Genomic DNA, 20,277 nt, shown 5'->3' on the forward strand with positions numbered 1-20,277 from the left:
ATGATTTTCTAAATAGGGAATGTGATTCCCAGTTGAAGGGAGAGAAAAATTTTTTGAAATTCGCCCCTTATTCCGCAATCTTTGGGCGTCCATGTGATGGATCTCTCAACCCTTCAGTCCTCACAAAGGGGCTTCCATGCTCGCGGCACAAAGAGTTATGTGACAAGCTGGGCATGATAGACATATTCAGCCCAACTTGAGGGGGAGTGTTGTAAGGCTTATTTAATTGTTACTTTATAGCTGTTGTTAGTAGGTTGACTTCTTAGGATACTGTCAGTTAGTTACTTGTCTTTTTTTCTTATTATTTTGGTTCTAGGGTGTGCCGCCAGGGGCATACTTGTAATTTCTATTCTTTTATTAAGTTAATATAAATAGAAAAATGGCGGCAGCCAGAAGCAGCTTTTTCTCTCAATCGTACCTCTCTTTTTTCCTTCTCTTTCTCTCTCTCTCTCTCTCTCTCTCTCTCTCTCTCTCTTCCACTCTCCATGAATCATTACAGAACTGTAACTAAATCAAAGGAACTTGGGAGTAGCCCCAATAGGTGACAAAATGAAGGAAAGTAGATTAAGAAGGTTGGTCACATGCAAAGAGGGCCATCTACAATACCCATAAGAAGAAGTGATCTGTTGTAAGGGTCAGACCAAAAAGAACATGGGTTGAAATAGTAAGAAATAATTTAAGACCTCATAGTTTAACTATGGACATGGCATTGAACAGAACAAAATGACAAAACAGGATTCAGGTAGTTAACCCCATCTATTTAGGGTAGGGCTTACATGATGATGATATATGTGAGAATGAACTCTTCATGGTATTCTACTTTAATATGCAACATTGGACCAACCTTGATATAGAAAATAAAAGAAAAATAGAAAAAACAAGCATTTAATAGATAATTATCTATATCTATTTTCCTGAGAAAAACTTACTTGCATTATAAATTTACATAGATAAAATTATATAAACGGGAGTGGGGTTTTGAAAATTAGATCTGTATTTGATGAATGGTGGCTTAACAAGAGTTAGAATATTTCACATACAAGAACTATGAGATTAAATGTTGTCATTGATAAATTAACTGACAGGAAATTCTGACAAATATGAAAATAGGAAGAGATTATAGTAGAGATGAACATATAGAGGCAAGTTGCAGAATACAAATATTAAGAAAAAGGAATAGAGAAAAAGAGGAGAATGAGGAGAAGACACATTTTAAAAACTAATTTTTGTTCTACTGGATCTCCCACATAAGAACATTATCATGTAAACTAATGTTTAGACATTCCTTTTTATTCTCAAGTTTTCAAGTGTTTGCTAGGACTAGACACTATCAGTGCTTAGCATTCCTATCATTGTAATACAAGAGAGGATACATTTAATAAGGAGCCAACACTTCGATTTTTTTTAAGAATAAATTCAGTTTTATTAAAGAACTTTATGTAAAATCTTTACAATCATCCCTTAGAGAGGCACGAGCTGTACCTCTCATACAAAAGAAAAACACATTACAACTATGCCCTGAATAAAAATAGACCTGTTTACCCCTTGTTCAGCCAAAGCATCCACCATCCCATTTGCTGAACTTCTAATCCATTGTATTCTTAAATTCATTTTCCTGGTTAGCCAAGTAAGTTTTTTCATTTCACTGCTGTACCATCAAATTATAGACTCAGGATTCCTTAGCCATTCTACCACCACTTTCAAGTCCCCTTCTATCACCACATTTGTCAAGTTTAGCTCATTAACTATCTGCACCCCTTGAATTGCAACAAGAAGTTCAGCTTTGAGAGAGTCCCCCATGCCCGCAGGGCCAGAAAAAGTGTTATGAGTTTACCTTTCCCATCTCTCACCACCCCACCAATTCCAGAAGGACCTGGATTACCTTGGCTACTCCCATCAAAATTCAGTTTAACAAAACCTTCAATTGGTGGTATCCAGACCACCTCCACTCTGTCCTTTCTCTTGGAGCTTTTAGCAACTACTTTCCAATTCCTCCAAATATCACCAAAGGTGGACTGGGAGAACAACTCCAGAGTCTTGATCAAGTGGATCACCCTGACCATCACACGAATCCTGATTTCTTCCTTGCTTCTCTCCTTTTCTGAGAAGATTCTTGCATTTCTCTCTTCCCAAATGGTCCAAATCAAAGCTGCCCTGGCACATCTCCACATTATCCTACTTCTCTTCTTTGGCCAAGTAAAACAGGAGGGATCAAATAATGTAAACCTCCATAGATAATGTCCACCTGCACCCAAACAAAGAATTAAACCAAAGCTAAAAATCTGCAACAAAGGGGCAGGAAATTAGTAAGTGACAACAACTCTCATTACTGGATTTGCATAAGACACACCAGTTTGGGGAGAGGTAGGAGTTAGGTCTTCTCTTCTGAAGCAAGTCCATAGTGTTTGTCTTCCCGAGAACTACTTCCCAGCAGAAGGCTCTTACCTTGGTTGGAATGGGTCTACACCAAAACTCTTTGAAGGGAAAGTAAGAAACTGAGGAATCACAAAAGGTCTTTAACAAAGAAGCATAAGAAAACAAAACCTTAGGGTTGGGGGCCCCAACCGCTTATCAGGTTTACAAGGTTCCAAGCAAACACTTTGAAGGAATTGTAGAAAGTCTGAACAAGCCAAAATTTCGTTATCTGTAAGACCTCTATGGAATCCAAAATCCCAATTGAGTCCCATTGGATTTAAAGAGGAAACAACAAAACTTGACACACTCATTTTTGTACAAAGAAACCAAGTATAATGAGGGGAATAGTTCCATTCAAGGTTCAAAATTTCGTCAGGTATCAGCCCGTATCAACCGATACGTATCATATCGAGGCCTTCCTAATATGCCCCTACAGGGGGTGTTTCGAGTCAGTGAATGGTTCAAGGGGTAGACTAGCCTTAAACCGGCCCCTTTGAACCAGATTCGATAAAAATAAAATAACAAAAAAAACAGTACCGACACAGGCTGATATGCCTTATCGGCATATCGCCCTGTATCGATATTTTGAACCTTGGTTCCATTAACGAATAGGAACCAACCCAAGTATCCTCCCAAAATTTAAAAGAAATCCTAGAGTAGACATTATACCTGACGAAGCGGAGAAAGTGAGGTAGAATGTTGTGAATAGCTTTCCAAGGTGAGGCTAGAGTAGCTCTGTTAGATACACCTGCATCCCAACCATTTCCCAACCTTCCATGTATGCTAGCTATTACTTCATGCCACAATCTGTCCCTTTCCACCGGTCACCTCCAAAGCAATTTCCCTAGCAAAGCCTTATTCTTTTTATCCACGCTACCAATACCCAATCCTCCTTGTTGAAGATTCCTACACACAACCCCCCATTTAACCAAATGATCCTTCCTTCCATCACCTAGCTCCCATAAGAAATCTCTCATAATCTTCTCAATTTTCTTGGCTTCTTTTTGGGGGATTCTAAACACGGATAGGAAATAGATTGGTAGGTTAGAAAACGTAGATTTGATCAGAGTAATCCTTCCTCTCAAAGATACATAACTCCTCTTCCAAGCTGCCAGTTTCTTTGCACATCTCTCCACTATGGGGTTTCAGAATTTGCTTTCCTTAGGGTTTGCACCTAGGGGCAAGGTTCAAAATATCGATACGCCCGATATGCCGGTAGTTTTACTTTTTTTTGCAAACGGTTCAGGGGGGCTGGTTTAGGGCTCCTCCACCCCTTGAACTGGTCAGATCCCTGATACACTCACTGTAGGGGGCATATTGGAGGGGTCCCGGAACGATACATATCGGCCGATACGGGCCAATATGTGTCGATACTTTGAGCCTTGCCTAGGGGAAGTCATAGGTAGGTCAGGGGCCAACTAGCAATAAGACACTCCAAAATATTTGCAACAAAATTCAGTTCCTTTTCCTCTAGGTTGATTCCTACTATGCAACTCTTATCAAGATTGATTTTCAAATTAGTGATGAGCTCAAATTTCTTCACCAACTCCTTCAAACTAGTGAGTAATTAGGACCCTATTTCTTCCAACCTTCCACCCTTTTATTTTAGTCTCCCTATCAGCCTTTAAGATCATTCTACTAAACACATCTGCTACTACGGTGAATAGAAAGGGTAATAGATGACCACCTTGTCTCAAGCTCTGACAAGCTGGAACGAAATCTCTAACAATCCCATTAACCAAAATGGAGTAGTGGCAAGACTTAACACAACCAAAGATACATTTGCACCATCTCTTCCCAATTGGGTAGTTCCAATGGAAACGTGGATTCGAGTCCCATTGTTTCCACCTACGTTGAAAAGTAGTAAGTGTGTTATGTGTTGTGTTAAATACCAAAAAAAAGATCACAAGGGTGGAAAGGAGGAAAAATGGGGGCTACAGGAGGAAAAATAGAGAGGTTCGTGGAGGCAGCAAAGTGGAAGCGAGTTTTGAAGGTTGAAGCAAAGGAGCCAACACTTTGATTTTCAAAGTTTTTCTTTTAGTTTTCAAGTTTTTAGTTTATTTTTAAACTACTTGTGTTAAAATTTAACTCCGCTAGTATGAGCTTGTCTTAAACTACTGGTTTCAAGCCCAGATAAAGGAGGGTCATGTTAGGTTGACAGCTAGCATAGAAACTTCTAACAAACCCTTATGAGGCAGGATGATGTAATAGAACTCAGGTAGCTGACCCCATATAGTTTTTTTTTTCTTTTCCTTAATTTCTGAACCCATATAGTTGGGACAAGGCTTAGTTGAGTTTTGTGTGGCACCCATTAGGGGTGCTCATAAAAAGTCGAAAGATCAAAAAACTAAACTGAGAAAATCAAACTGAAAATGTGGTTAACTGAACCAACTAGTTTGGTAATTTTGAAAAATTACAAAACTGACCGGTATGTATATTTATAGTATTTATAATATATTATATATTTATATATTTATTTATTATACTAAGATGTAAATCAGTCCTCTAATATCAAGTTTAAATTCAGCGATTAGCAGAATAAAACATGTCTGAATAACTGTATAAGAGAAGAAGATGGCGAAGAGAAGAGGTAAGAGAAGAAGGAGTCGAATTAATTCTCCATTCTCCTCTAACCCTATTTTATTAAGATCTAAAAAATTGATGATGACAAGTATGCCCTTAAGTGGGCGGCCAACTTGGCAGTTACATAAAGGAAATAAACAAGAATAAATAATAGGCCCATTAAGTGTGGCCCATCAACATAAAATAAAAGATATTACAAGAGAGGCTATTAGGGCCCATTCGGCCCAGTCTCTTTACACTCCCCCTCAAGCTGAGCATAGATGTAAATCATGCCCAGCTTGCTTATTTAGTGTGTCAATTTCCCCCTTGGAACTCCCTTGGTCAAGATATCAGCCAGTTGCTCTTCTGATGTGATGAATGGTAAACAAACTTCTCCTGAAGAGACTCTTTCTCTTATGAAATGCCTATCAACCTCAATGTGCTTCGTTCTATCATGTTGAACAGGATTATGTGCAATGTTGATAGCAGCTTGGTTGTCACAATAGAGCATCATTGGTTTCTCATAGTCCACCCCAAATTCCTCTAGAAGGGATCGTAGCTATAGTAATTCTAACACACCATGAGCCATTGCCCTGTATTCTGCTTCAGCTGAGGATCTAGAAACTACTGATTGCTTCTTACTCCTCCAAGACACAATATTCCCAACAACCAGAGCACAATAACCAGAGGTGGACCTTCTATCATCAATACATCCTGCCCAATCTGCATCAATAAAGGCTTCCAGCTTCATGTGACCATGCTTACCAAACAAAATACCTTTCTCTGGAGTACCTTTCAAGTAGCACAAAACCCTTTCTGCAGCAGTTAGATGAGTATCTCTGGGAGAATGCATAAACTGACTAATAACACTTACTGCATAGGAAATATCTGGCCGAGTCATGCAAAGGTATAACAACTTCCCAAGCAGTCTCTGAAACACTCCCTTATCAGGCAAAGGTTCACCATCTGTAGCAGAAAGCTTATGATTAGGATCAATGGGAGTGGAGATGGGTTTAGCGCCAAGTTTACCTATTTCAGCAAGAAGATCAAGGACATATTTGCACTGAGATATGAAGATACCATCCTTAGATCGAGTTGAGAAATCCTTTTAGTTTGCTGGTCTCTTCAATGTCATTACCCATGACCACAATGTCATCAACATAAACAATCAAGTAGGTCACCAGAGAGTCATTTTTCTTCAAGAATAGTGTATGATCAAATTGTGTTTGAATGTAGCCAAATGAGACAAGAGCAGCCCGAAATCTCTCAAACCAAGCCCGATGAGATTGCTTGAGACACTTTGCCTTTCATTTCTTTCCCATACACTCCTGGAGGTAGAGGACATATAGACCTCTTCATGCAGGTCTCCATTCAAGAAGGCATTTTTAACATCAAACTGGTGTAAGGGCCAGTCAAAAGTAGCTGCTAGAGAAAATAAAACCCTGACTGAAGTTATCTTAGCAACAGGAGCAAATGTCTCAAGATAGTCAATGCCATACATTTGGGTGTAACCCTTAGCAACCAACCGAGCCTTAAATCTCTTAACAGAGCCATCAGAATGATACTTAATGGTAAACACCCATTTACAACCCACTGGTTCCTTCCTTTCTGGCAAGTCCACAATATCCCAGGTATGGTTCTTAAGCAATGCATCAAGTTCAGTCATCATAGCATCCCTCCATTCAGCTTGAGATAGTGCTTCCAGTACAGACCTAGGTATCACATGGGAAGACACAAAGGCAAGAAAGGAGTAACAGGAAGGGGAGAGAAGGCTGTAAGATAAGTGTTTGGAGATACAATGGGTTGTACACTTCCGCTTGCCCTTGCGAAGAGCAATATCAAAGATGGGTCAGTAGAGAGCTGACCTATTTCCTCAGGAATGATGGGAGTGGCAAGACGCTCTTCTGAAGGAGTGGAAACAACATGCACATGTCTAAATCTCTGCCTTTAGTACCACCTTTGGAGAATAGGAGCAGAAGGAGGAAGAGCCGGGACATCAGAGGTAGGTCTAGTGGAAGAGGTGGATACCCCATGATCGGACTCACAAGGGATGGGAAGAGGAACGGCTGGAGACACAACAAAGGGCTCATCAGGTTTCTCCCCCTCAAGAGGAATACTAAAGAAGGGAGTCAACTCGGCAAAGGTGACATCCCGAGATACAAAGCGGGTGCTATGAACTGGATCAAAACAGCAATAACCCTTCTGTGTGGAGGCATATCCCAGAAACACACACTTATGAGCCTTAGGTTCAAATTTGTGCTTTTGGCGACTATGAATATGCACATAGCAAGTACACCCAAACACACAAAGAGGAAGAGAAAAGAGATCCTCATCCGGGAAGAGAAGACTAAAAGGAGTTTTAAAGCCAAGGATCCGGGAGGGCATATGATTGATCAGAAAGGTAGCAGTAAGAACAGCAACTCCCCAAAACTTTACAGGAACATGGGATGCAAACAAGAGGGATCTGGCAACCTCAACCACATGCCTGTTCTTTCTTTCCGCCACCCTGTTTTGTTGTGGAGTGTAGGAACAAGAACTTTGATGAATAACCCCAAAAGTTTCAAGATAGGTGGAGAGGGTTCTCTCAAAATACTCCTTAGCATTGTCAGAGCGGAATATTTTGATACGAGCATTAAACTGGGTGAGGATGAGTTCATGAAAATTTTTCACAATAGCTGGTACTTCATCCCTGGATTTCATGAGATAAATCCAAGTGTAACGTGAATAATCATCAATAAAAAGGATAAAGTATCTGTAACCCACCATGGTTGGCATGTGATATGGCCCCCACACATCAGAGTGAACAATATGGAAAGGAGAAAGTGATCATTTATTGCTAATTGAATAGGAATGTCTGCAATGCTTTGCCAACTCACATGATTCACAATGAAAACTCGATAAACACACTCCTTTAAACATATCTGGGAACAAATGACTCAAAGTAGAAAAAGACAAGTGACCAAACCGAAAATGATATAATAAAATTTTGTTAACAGACTAACACGATTGACTCTAAGGAAACTCCATGAGGTGGTCCCAAAGCTTGATCTGGTTTGTCCAGCAAGTATATTCCGTTCGCCTCATGGCCACTCCCAATCATCCTTTGAGATTGCAGGTCCTGAAAAACACAATGAGTGGGAAAGAAAGTTATGTTGCAATTCATGGACTTTGTTAAGCTACTAACAGATAAGAGGTTTGTGTTAAGCTTAGGGACATGAAGAACAGAAGATAAGAACAGGGTGTCAGAGATCTTTATATCACATTTACCAAAGATGGGGGCAAGGGACCCATCGGCAAGGGATATTTTCTCTTTCCTAGAGAGAAGGTGATATGGGCAAAAAATGTTAGATAGACTAGTCATATGGCCTGATGCACCGGAATCGATAATCCAAGGGATTTTATGATTACCTGAAGCTGAAGCATGATTTACAGAAGCACGAGTACCTAAGTGAGCAAAACCCGATGAGGATGATGTACTGTTGGAAGGGTGAGCTGAAGAAACTGTAGCTTCCAGGTGGTTTAGGAGTCTCCCATACTTCTCAAAATCCAACTTCATTGCAGCCAACTGTTCAATGGTTGATTTCTCTTCACTCTCCTTACTTCCCCCTTCAGGTACTGTAGCAGTATTAGCAGTCTTGGGTTTTCCTACATGACTGCCCTTCTTAGGGTTATTATTGTTCTTGAACCTATCAGGGAGAAGACCAGAATGAAGCTTCCGGCAGGTGTCCTTTGTATGTCGTGGTTTCTTGCAATATTCACACACCTGTTCCCTCTTCTCAGTAGGGCCCTTTGGTTTCATTCCTGCATGTGCAAAATGTTCTGTAGGTGGACTTTGCAACTAAACTTGCCGCCTACTATCCTCACTACTTATCATAGCATATGCCCGTGAAAGAGTAACTTCATCCCTGGCCAAAATATTTTGTCTGATAATATCAAACTCAGGGTTGAGTCCAGTGAGAAACTCAAATACCCTATTTCTCTCCACCAGCATTCTATACATTTCAGCATCCTTTTTACTCTCCCATACCACTATCTCCATAACATCAATTTCCTGCCATAGGGATTTTAGTATAGAGTAGTAGATTGCCACACTCTTCTCCCCCTGCCTCAGGTTTTTCACATCGCTTTTCAATTTGTACGCTCTGGCTACATTCAGCTTTCGTGAGTAGATCTCAGTTACACTGTCCCATATTCCTTGGCCGAAGACATCCAGAGATAGTGTTGTCTTAAATGGGGTTGCATAGAGTTAACCAACCATCCTATAACAGTGTAGTTCTCTTGCATCCATTTTTCAAATTCAGGGTCTGTATCTTCAGGTTTCACCTTACTGCCTGTGAGATACTCGAGTTTTCCTCTACTACAAACATAGATTTTTAGACCGTGCCCAAGCAAGATAGTTTGTCCCATCTAGCTTAATTGTGGTCACACGAGTCAAAACGGAATCTACTGAGGCAGGTCCAAAAACTGGCACCTGCTTGAACTCACTTTCGTATATCTCCATTAATCAAACGGAAATCAAAGAACAAAAATTTTTGACTATGTAAACTTACTTGAAGCCAAACCAGAACTCGGGTGCTTGAAAAACAAGGGTTTTGCTCCGTCCAGCAGATGAGAGGAAGAGAGAAGATGTTGCCGCACCTACCAGTAAAGCTTTTTGACCGTTGATGAAATCTCCCCTGAAGTTTGGTACATGCAATCATTTCCCCTGAACTTTCTAAAACAATTGCAAGTAGACCCCCTTCATTAAAAACCTCTAACAAAAGGCACGAAAATATCTAAAATGCCCATACAGTTATTATTGAGGTTGATTTCTACAGAAAAAAACAATACAAGCTTTATGAACAAAAAAAGAGAGATTTTAAAGTTGCAGCTTTACCTTTGACCAATTAATATGATGAGCAAATTTGAAAAATAAATCAATTTCCAAAAGAGATTGGAAGGGCTCGGGTAGATTGATATGAAGAGAAAAATTAGGAAAATAAATTGTGGTGAAAAGTAACTGCATCGTTATTTTGGACATTTTGTGCCTCTTATTAGATGATTTTAACAGGAGGGTCTACTTGTAATTGTGTCAGGAAGTACAGGGGAGGTGATTGCCATTACCAAACTTCAGAGGAGGTTTCAGCAATAGTCAAAAACTTCAAGGGAGGCTTCTTTAATATTGTTGAAGCTTGACCTGCCCTAGAAGTCTGTCTTGTTTGTTGACAGTAAAGTAAAGTGAGCAGCAAGTAGGAGAAGAAAGAGAGAAGAAAGGAAGAAAGGCTAGTTCGAATTAGAGAAAAGTAACTCTCTAGATTCGGCCAGGCCTGTTATTATATTATTAACTTGATGGAAAAGACTTAAGTGCCCTTCTTTAAGTAAGAGGCACTTGAACTAACATAACAATACACATCAGCCTTCTCAACAGGTACAAAGACCGAAATACCCCTTCACTAACACTCCCCCTCAAGCTGGTGAGTATATATCATATAATCCCAGCTTGTTACATATGTAGTCCACTCTCCTCCGACTCAAACCTTTTGTAAACAAGTCTGCCCATTGGTTTCCCGTACTAACATATGCAGTTTCTATCACCCCATTCAACACCTTCTCTCTCACAAAATGACAGTCAACTTCGATGTGCTTGGTTCTTTCATGAAACACTGGATTGGAAGAGATATGAACTGCTGCCTGATTGTCACAATAGAGCTTCATTGGAGTACTGATGTCATATCCTATCTCCTGTAGAAGGTTCCTCAGCCACACTAATTCACAAGAAGTATGTGCCATGGCCCTATATTCTGCTTCTGCACTGCTTCTTGCCACAACTGTTTGCTTCTTACTTTTCCACGTTACCAGGTTACCCCCCAGAAAGGTGCAATAGCCTGTGGTGGATCGTCTGTCAGACATAGAACCTGCCCAATCAGCATCGGTGTATCCTTCTACTACCAGTTTTCCACCACTTCTGTACAGTAAGCCACGACCAGGAGCTCCTTTCAGATACCTCACAATCCTTAGCACTGCATTCCAATGTGGGACCAAAGGTTTCTGTATGAACTGACTCACCACACTAACTGCAAATGAAATATCTGGCCGAGTAATGGCTAGATAGTTTAGTTTGCCTACAAGCCGTCGATATCTGCCAGGGTCTTCAAATACTTCACCTATATCACTGCTCAGCCTCGTATTTGTTTCCATAGGTGTCTCAACCGGTTTAGTACCCAACAACCCTGTTTCTTCCAATAAATCGAGCACATACTTCCTCTGACACAAATTAATGCCATGCTTAGATCTTGCTACCTCTATGCCCAAAAAGTATTTCAACTTGCCAAGGTCCTTTGTCTGAAAATGTTCCTGTAGGAATGCCTTCAATCTGTCAATGCCCATTTTATCATTCCCAGTCACAACGATATCATCCACATACACCACCAATATTATTTTGCCTGCTGAAGAGTCAAAACTGAAGATAGAGTGATCAACTTGGCGTTGTTTCATACCAAACTTCTTGACCACCTCACTGAACCTACCAAACCATGCTCGAAGGGACTGTTTAAGTCCATAAATAGCCTTCTTAAGTCTGCATACCTTACTATCCTCCCCCTGAGCAACAAACCCTGGTGGTTGCTCCATGTAGACCTCCTCGAGCAAATCACCATGTAAAAAGGCATTTTTGATATCTAGCTGATGGAGAGGCCAATCATACACAGCTGCAAGGGAGATGACGACACGAATTGACCCTATCTTAGCAACCGGGGAGAATATCTCTGTGTAGTCAATGCCATAGGTTTGGGAGTACCCTTTGGCAACCAGCCGCACCTTCAGGCGCTCAACACGACCATCTGGCAAGTACTTAACACTATAAACCCACTTACAACCGACAACCTGCTTCCCAGGAGGAAGAGCGGTGAGATCCCAAGTGTGATTATGATGCAGAGCAGAGAGCTCTTCTTCCATAGCACGGCACCACTCAGAAGAGGTAAGGGCTTCTTGGACATCCTTAGGAACAACCACAGAGGATAACAAGGAGATAAACTGGCGATGGGAGGCAGAGAGGTGGGTAAGTGAAACAAAATTGGAAATAGGGTGAAGGGTGCAAGTACGTTTACCTTTCCAGAAGGCAATAGGAAGATCTAGATCGGAGGCTGGAGCTGGAGCTGGACCTGTCGACGGTGATGAAGCCGGAGGAGCTGCAGCCGGTATACGTGGCCGATGTGTATACACATGACGGATGGGTGGACGGTCAACCGACGGTGGCACCGGAGGCAAGGACGTAGGCATGACTGGAACCAGAGGAGGTGGATCAGCCACGGGAAGAGGAAGTGGAAGAGGAAGAGGAGGTGGTGATGAGGAGGAAGTAGCAGCACCGGACCTGACGAAGAACGGAGTAGACTCGAAGAATGTAACATCAGCACATACCAAAGAATGACGAGAACTGGGATGATAACACTTGTACCCTTTCTGAGTTCGGGAATAGCCAAGGAAGATACATTTCAGGGAACGTGCATCTAACTTGTCAGTTCCGGGACCCAGATTGTGAACGAAGCAGACACACCCAAATACCCGAGGAGGAAGTGGAAGCGGAGACATGTTGGGGAGTAAGACACTAAAAGGGGAACGACCATCAAGGATAGACGTGGGCATCCGATTAATTAAAAAACAAGAGGTGAGCATTGCATCACTCCAAAAGGTTTTGGGAACATTCATGTGGTGCATGAGGGAGCGTGTCGTTTCTACAAGATGGCGGTTCTTTCTCTCAGCCACCCCATTTTGTTGCGGAGTGTAAGTACATGAAGTTTGGTGTATAATGCCATGTTGGTCTAAGTATTCTTGAAAAGATGAAGACAAGTATTCACGTCCATTATCAGAATGAAAAATTTTGATGTGAATGCCAAATTGATTGCGGATCTCAGCATAAAATTTCTGAAAGATGGCAAATAATTCACTTCTTTCTTTCATTAAATAGAGCCACGTCATTCTTGAACAATCATCAACAAAAATAACAAAATATCGGTATCCATTATATGACATCACTTTACAAGGACCCCAAACATCTGAATGAATTAAAGAAAAAAGACTTGACACACGGTTATCGACCCTAGAACGAAAGGGAACACGATGGTGTTTCCCAAATTGACACGACACACAATCTAAAATAGAAAGTTGACTCAATGAAGGGACTAAAGACTGCAACACTTTCAACGAAGGGTGACCAAATCTACAATGCCACTAGAGAGGAGAAATGGATGACTGAAGGGCCGAGACACCACTGCACCACACATACCAGCCCTAACTAGGGCTTAGAAACCTCAGCAACCAATCACCAACGACACAATCGGAGGCATAGGAACCTCCTAGGGAAGAGGACGATTACTCCTTTTCAGCCCTTTTCCCAGTCTCCAACTCACAACTGAGAAACCCAAGAGAAACCCTAATTCGAATGCGCAAAAGACAGAATTCTAGCAAGTCTGATTTGTTGAACTTCGCTCTGATACTATGTTGAAGCTTGACCTGCCCTAGAAGTCTGTCTTGATTGTTGACTATAAAGTAAAGTAGTTGAAAAACAGTCCTAGAAGTAGGGACTGTGTTTGAAACAAAGAGAACTTAACAAGAGAAGATTAGAGAAGAAGAGAGAGCTACGGCAAGAAGAGTTAGAGGATGAGGAGTTCGAACTTAACCTCCCTCTAACTCTCTAATACACTTTTATTAAGTTAATCTTTTAATAATTACAAGAGAGGTCCTTAGTTGGACAAGAAATTACAAAAGATGAACATAAAAGAGTATGAGCCCAGAATAAGGCCCATTACAGAGAAGAACATAAAGATAATATATAGTAACAGCCTATGGGCCATTCGGCCCATCTTCTCTACACTCCCCCTCAAGCTGAGCATAGATGTCAATCATGCCCAGCTTGCCAGTGTCATGATGAAGTCTTGCCTTGGAAATGCCCTTGGTGAGAAAGTTTGCCAATTGTCCTTCAGAAGTAACGAATGGAAGGCACACTTCTCCGGAGGAGACTCTTTCTCGAATAAAATGTCTATCAACTTCAATATGTTTGGTTCAATCATGTTGTACCGGGTTGTGAGCAATGTTGATGGCAGCCTGATTATCACAGTATAACATCATGGGTCGGTCATGATCAATCCCAAGTTCTTCCATTAAGGACCTTTGCCACAACAATTCTGAGACCCCATGTGCCATGGCCCTATACTCTGCTTCTGTAGAGGATCTGGCCACAATAGATTGTTTCTTACTCCTCCAAGAGACAACATTACCAGCCACCAGACTGCAATATCCTGAAGTAGATCTTCTGTCATCCATATTTCCAGCCCAATCAGCATCAGTATAGGCTTCAAGTTTCAAGTGGTCATGCTTAGTAAATAGGATTCCTTTCCCTGGAGAGCCTTTCAGATAGCACAAAATCCGTTCTGCTGCTGCCATATGAGTATCTCTAGGAGCATGCATGAACTGGCTAATGCAACTGACAGCATACGCAATATCTGGTCTAGTCATGCACAGGTACAGAAGCTTCCCAAGAAGTCTCTGAAAAACCCCATTGTCTTCCAACAGAGTTCCATCTGTAGCTGAAAGTTTGTGACTCATATCAATGGGAGTTGCAGCTGGTCTTGCACCCAGTTTTCCAGTTTCAGACAATAAATCAAGAACATATTTCCTTTGGGAAATAAGGATCTCATCCTTGGATATGGCAACTTCTATGCCAAGGAAGTATCTCAACTCCCCCAGATCCTTAATCTCAAATTCTGTACGGAGGAAAGACTTAAGAGCCAGAATGCCTAAGGCATCATCACCAGTCACTATAATGTCATCAACATACACAATGAGATACACTACTAAAGATCTACTTTTCTTCACAAACAGAGTATGATCCGACTGTGTCTGAACATAGCAGAATTTAACAAGTGCAGCTCTAAATCTCTCAAGCCAGGCTCTAGGAGATTGTTTAAGACCATAAAGAGATTTCTTCAATTTGTATACCTTTCCTTGCATATCTTTCCCATACATCCCTAGGGGAAGACACATGTAGACTTCCTCATGTAAGTCACCATTCAGAAATGCATTCTTTACATCCAACTGATAGAGAGGCCAATCAAAGTGAGCTGCCAGAGATAAAAGAACCCTCACAAATGTCATCTTGGCAACAGGGGCAAAAGTCTTCAGGTAGTCAATCCCATATGTCTGTGTATAGTCTTTTGCAACAAGCCTAGCCTTGCACCTCTCAATAGTTCCATCAGCCCTGTATTTAATGGTAAAAACCCACTTGCACCCAACCGGATCCTTCCCTTCAGGCAAATCCACCACCTCCCAAGTACCATTTGCATGTAGAGCATCCATTTCGGTTTCCATTGCATCTCTCCATTTTGGAATCCCAAGAGCTTCTGAGACAGACCTAGGAATGGGGTTAGAAGCAACAAAAGAGAGATAGGCAAAGTACGAAGGAGAAAGCAGGTCATAAGAAAGGTGTTTGGAAATGCAGTGTGCAGTACATTTCCGCTTCCCTTTCCTAACAGCAATGGGGACATCAAGGTCTGGAAAAGATGATTCCAAAGGAGTTGAAGCAGTACCTGTTATCTCATCTGTGATTGGGAATGTATGAGCTTCATCTGTTGTAAAGGAAACCACTTGTTCATTCCTAGATCTCTGCCTTTGATACACTTTGGGATTATGGATAGGGCGAGGAGGTAAAGAAATAGGGTCCCTGGGACAAGAGGTATGAAGTGATTGATCCTCCTTTGACTCATTTGGTGAGGATACAGGTTTGTCAAGAGACACAACTGGGACAGGAAGAAGAAGAGCAAAAACTTGTGACAGACTCTCCCCCTGTGGACTGTGTCCATCCTGAGAGGAACCATAAAAAGGAGAAATTTCATTAAAGGTAATATCCATAGAGACATGTCGGGTGCCAGTCTTTGGATCAAAACAGCAATAACCCTTTTGTGTGGGGGAGTAACCAAGGAAGATATATTTGTGGGCTTTCGGTTCAAACTTGTGTCTTTGCACACTTGGAATGTGAACATAACAGGTACAGCCAAACACACGAAGAGGAATTGGGAAGAGATCCTTGTCTGGATGAAGAAGACTGAAAGGGGATTCAAACCCTAGTACCCTGGATGGCATACGGTTTATGAGATAGGTAGCAGTAAGTACAACATCACCCCAAAATCTTGTGGGAACATGTGAGGCAAACAAAAGGCTCCTTGCAACTTCAACAATATGTCTATTTTTCCTCTCAGCAACTCCATTTTGTTCAGGGGTTCTAACACAGGAGCTTTGATGAATAACCCCCATGTCAGAAAGATACAAGGATAAGCTCTTCTCAAAATACTCTTTTGCATTGTCAGATCAGAAAACCTTAATTCTGGTACCAAATTGAGTTAGAACAAGCTCATGAAATTGCCTAACAAGTCTTTGGACTTCATCCCGGGATTTCATTAAGTATATCTAGGTGAATCTAGAGAAGTCATCAATAAACAAGATAAAATATCTGTAACCCACCATAGAGGATAAATGGTATGGCCCCCACACATCAGAATGCACAATATGAAAAAGAGAAGAGGATCTTTTATTGCTCACAGGGTAATTTTTTCTACAATGCTTTGACAACTGAAAGGACTCACAATTAAGACTGGACACACTGACTCCCTTAAACAGTTTTGGAAACAAATGACTTAAAGCAGAAAAAGGTAAATGACCCAACTGACAATGACTCAACATAATTTGACTAACAGACTCTGAAAAAGTTGAACCAAAAGCAACATTCTTGGGATGATCAAAGCATTGGCCAGGGTTGTCGAGCAAGTATATTCCATTCGCTTCATGGCCACTCCCAATCACCTTCTGAGACTTCAGGTCCTAAAACACACAGTGAGAAGGGAACAAGGTTACACAACAATTCAATGATTTGGTCAGGCTACTTACAGATAATAAATTGGTATTTAATTTAGGCACATGAAGAGTGGAAGATAAGAGTAAGGAGTCTGTAGCCTTGACAGTTCCCTTGCCGGAAATAGGGGCAAGAGAACCATCAGCTAAGGTGATTTTGTCACGGCCAGGAAGTAAATCATATGAAACAAATGAAGTGGAAAGGTTGGTCATGTGATCAGAAACACCTGAGTCTATGATCCAAGGGGTTTTGTGTTTACCTGAGGTGAATGCATGGTTAGCGGAAGCCCTTATTCCTGAGTGAGCAAATGCAATGGTGGCTGAACTTCCAGAAGGGATGGATGATGAAGATGCACCTTCAAGCTGACTGATCATCTTTCCAAACTTCTCATATTCAGCTTTCATGGCTGCCAACTGTGCATTGGTAGATTCAACCACTGTATCTGTGCCTGTGGCTGCATGTGCACTTCCTGTCTTCCTATTATCATTCTTCTTCTGGAATCTGATAGGTACAAGATTGGGATGCAATTTCCAGCACTTGTCCTTTGTATGTTTCGGCTTCTTACAATATTCACACACCACTTCCTTCCTTCCTGTGCCACTGTGAGCTTCTGTAACCCCTTTGGGTTTAATTCCCATATTTGCAAAATGATCATTGATACCAACCCCTTGGACCTGCACTTGCTTTCTACTTTCTTCACTGCTGACCAGAGTATATGCTTGTGACAATGAAATATCTTCCTTGGACAAGATGTTTTGCTTTGTAATATCATATTCAGAATTCAGCCCTGTCAAGAACTCAAAGACCCTATTCCGTTCAACCAATTTCCTGTATGTTTCAGCATCCTTAGGGGTATCCCAAGTCACAGCCTCTATCAAATCAATCTCTTGCCATATAGATTTTAAGTTTGAGAAGTATGCTGCAAGTGACTTCTCCCCCTGTCTTAGATTCTTCACATCACTTCTCAATTTGTATGCTCTAGCAACATTCAACTTCTGGGAGTAAGTTTCTGCAACACTATCCCAGATTTCTTTAGCCGAATTCATCCACAGGTAATGTTGACTGATCTGTGGCTGCATTGAGTTCACAAGCCACCCAATCACAATGTAGTTTTCTTGTACCCATCTCTCATAAGATGGATCATCCTCTGAGGGAGCTTTCTTGCTCCCAGAAATAAAACCCCATTTTCCTTTGCTACAAATATGGATTTTCACTGATTGTGACCAAGCCAAGTAGTTTGTCCCATCAAGCTTGACTGTAGTTACAGCCAGCATAGAATCGGTTGGGATTCCCAAAATCTGCCCATATTCAGCAGCATTCTTGTTTTCAAGGTTTGAGAAATCCATCATGCAAAGTTCGGTGGTAGTTTTTTCTTTACTGTTTCAGCCTTCAAAAGGACACCCAGCAACCTCCAATCACAAGGTATTTCGGATGCTAACAGCCGATGTCCCAAAGAGAAAGACAAAAGACCACAGTTCTTAAGAGACCTTTTGTCGAACACTCAGTGTGCAAAACTTAACAGCCCACTGTTAACTGAAAAAACCACTTCAAGAAGGAGCTGAAAAGAAGATGAGACTAGTACACTTAGTTTTAAAACTCAGCAACTTCCCAACCCAATAATCAGCCGAATAGAACCTCCAAAGCAACCCAGAAATTTCTGAGTAGGAGCAATCCAGCAACAGTGGTCGAATGAAGCAGTCTCAGCAGTAGTGATTCCAGAGGTATTTCGACTACTTGACAGTCCAGAAAAGAAATGAAAAACAACCCAGAAATCTCTGGATTAAATCAGACCATAGGATAGCCGAATAGCTGTACTGTTTCCAAAGAAAACTTCGGACTCTTAACAGTCCAGAACAGTAAAAAATTAACCCTGAAACAACTGAGCAAAGATTTACAGTAAGAGAGTCTCTGGTTTGAACTATAAACCAAGCCCAACACTTGTCCTCTAGGATGACTTTGAAGACCCTTTTCTCTGATTTTAAATCAGGCAAAGCAACTTGTTCTCTGATTCTTCCTGGTCACCGAACCCTTCTCCAAGTGTGTAGAAGCTTGGGAACCCTCCAATGACCTCCAAGAATCAGGCGGATGACTGTAAACTTTTAGCCCTAGAACCTCCTCATGTAGTTGGCTGAACTAGAACCACATGAGGAACACGCCAAGCAATGGCCTGCTCTGATACCAAGTTGAAAAACAGTCCTAGAAGTAGGGACTGTGTTTGAAACAAAGAGAACTTAACAAGAGAATATTAGAGAAGAAGAGAGAGTTGCGGCAAGAAGAGTTAGAGGATGAGGAGTTCGAACTTAACCTCCCTCTAACTCTCTAATACACTTTTATTAAGTTAATCTTTTAGTAATTACAAGAGAGATCCTTAGTTGGACAAGAAATTACAGAAGAGGAACATAAAAGAGTATGGGCCCAGAATAAGACCCATTACAGAGAAGAACATAAAGATAATATACAGTAACAGCCTATGGGCCATTCGGCCCATCTTCTCTACAAAAGTGAACAGCAAGTAGGAGAAGAAAGAGAGAAGAAGAGAGAAAGGAAGAAGAGAGAAAGAAAGGCTGGTTCGAATTAGAGAAAAGTAACTCTCTAGATTCGGCCAGGCCTGTTATTATATTATTAACTTGATGGAAAAGACTTAAGTGCCGTTCTTTAAGTAAGAGGCACTCGAACTAACATAACAGTACACATCAGCCTTCTCAACAGGTACAAAGACCGAAATACCCCTTCACTAACACTACTAACAAATATGGTTAATTACTATAGGATTCAATGAAAGAATGGGAGTTAATTCCCTAAATATAAGACTAAATGAGAGGGAATTGAATGAGGAGAAATGTAGTAGTTCCAATTGCATTTTGTGCCCTCACAATTAGAGAGGGACCAAATTAAAAAATAGGGGTATTCTAGTCAATAGTAGTTTCAATTACTGTTAATGGAGTTTCTCATATTTTTTGTTTTGTGAAAAGTTATTCAATAAGTGAAAGTTGTGTACCATGCATGAAAAGGGAAGAGTACCAACACTTTGAAGCAACTGAGATAAAAAAAATGTATAAACAATAGAATATAATATGCTATCACTTGGAGAGAAAAGTTGCAATAAAAAAAGTTAAAGAGGATAATATGTTATAGTGCTATTAAATGGGATGGACTGGAAAATCTGTTCTCAAGAGATCAGGACATGAGAAGCTATTTAAGAGGGCAACATGCCATAAAACTTCAAGAGAATGGTCAATTGTGATATTATCTCAATGAGATGCACAAAACAATATTCAAGATATGTATCTTGTGTGTGTTGTGTGTGTGTGTGAGAGAGAGAGAGAAAGAGAGAGTTACAAGGTTATTAATTGTCTCATCTTCGCAAGATATGGGGGTAATTCTCCAATTATGTTGCAACTTTTCAGCATCCTACAATAAGG

General features: G+C 41.0%; 1 protein-coding gene across 1 annotated transcript in view; it reads right to left on the reverse strand.

Moving 5' to 3' along the window:
* Positions 1 to 20,277, reverse strand: part of LOC148867121 (putative leucine-rich repeat receptor-like serine/threonine-protein kinase At3g14840) — a 120,310-nt gene that overhangs the window by 80,799 nt on the left and 19,234 nt on the right. The window contains exon 11 of the mRNA XM_088974421.1: positions 20,195 to 20,266. Within this exon, the coding sequence (XP_088830547.1) occupies positions 20,195 to 20,266 (72 nt within the window). The remainder of the gene's footprint in view (positions 1 to 20,194; positions 20,267 to 20,277) is intronic.

This window comes from Nelumbo lutea, chromosome 3, assembly GCF_056320005.1.
Source record: "Nelumbo lutea isolate HS-2025 chromosome 3, American lotus-T2T, whole genome shotgun sequence".
Lineage (NCBI taxonomy): Eukaryota > Viridiplantae > Streptophyta > Magnoliopsida > Proteales > Nelumbonaceae > Nelumbo > Nelumbo lutea.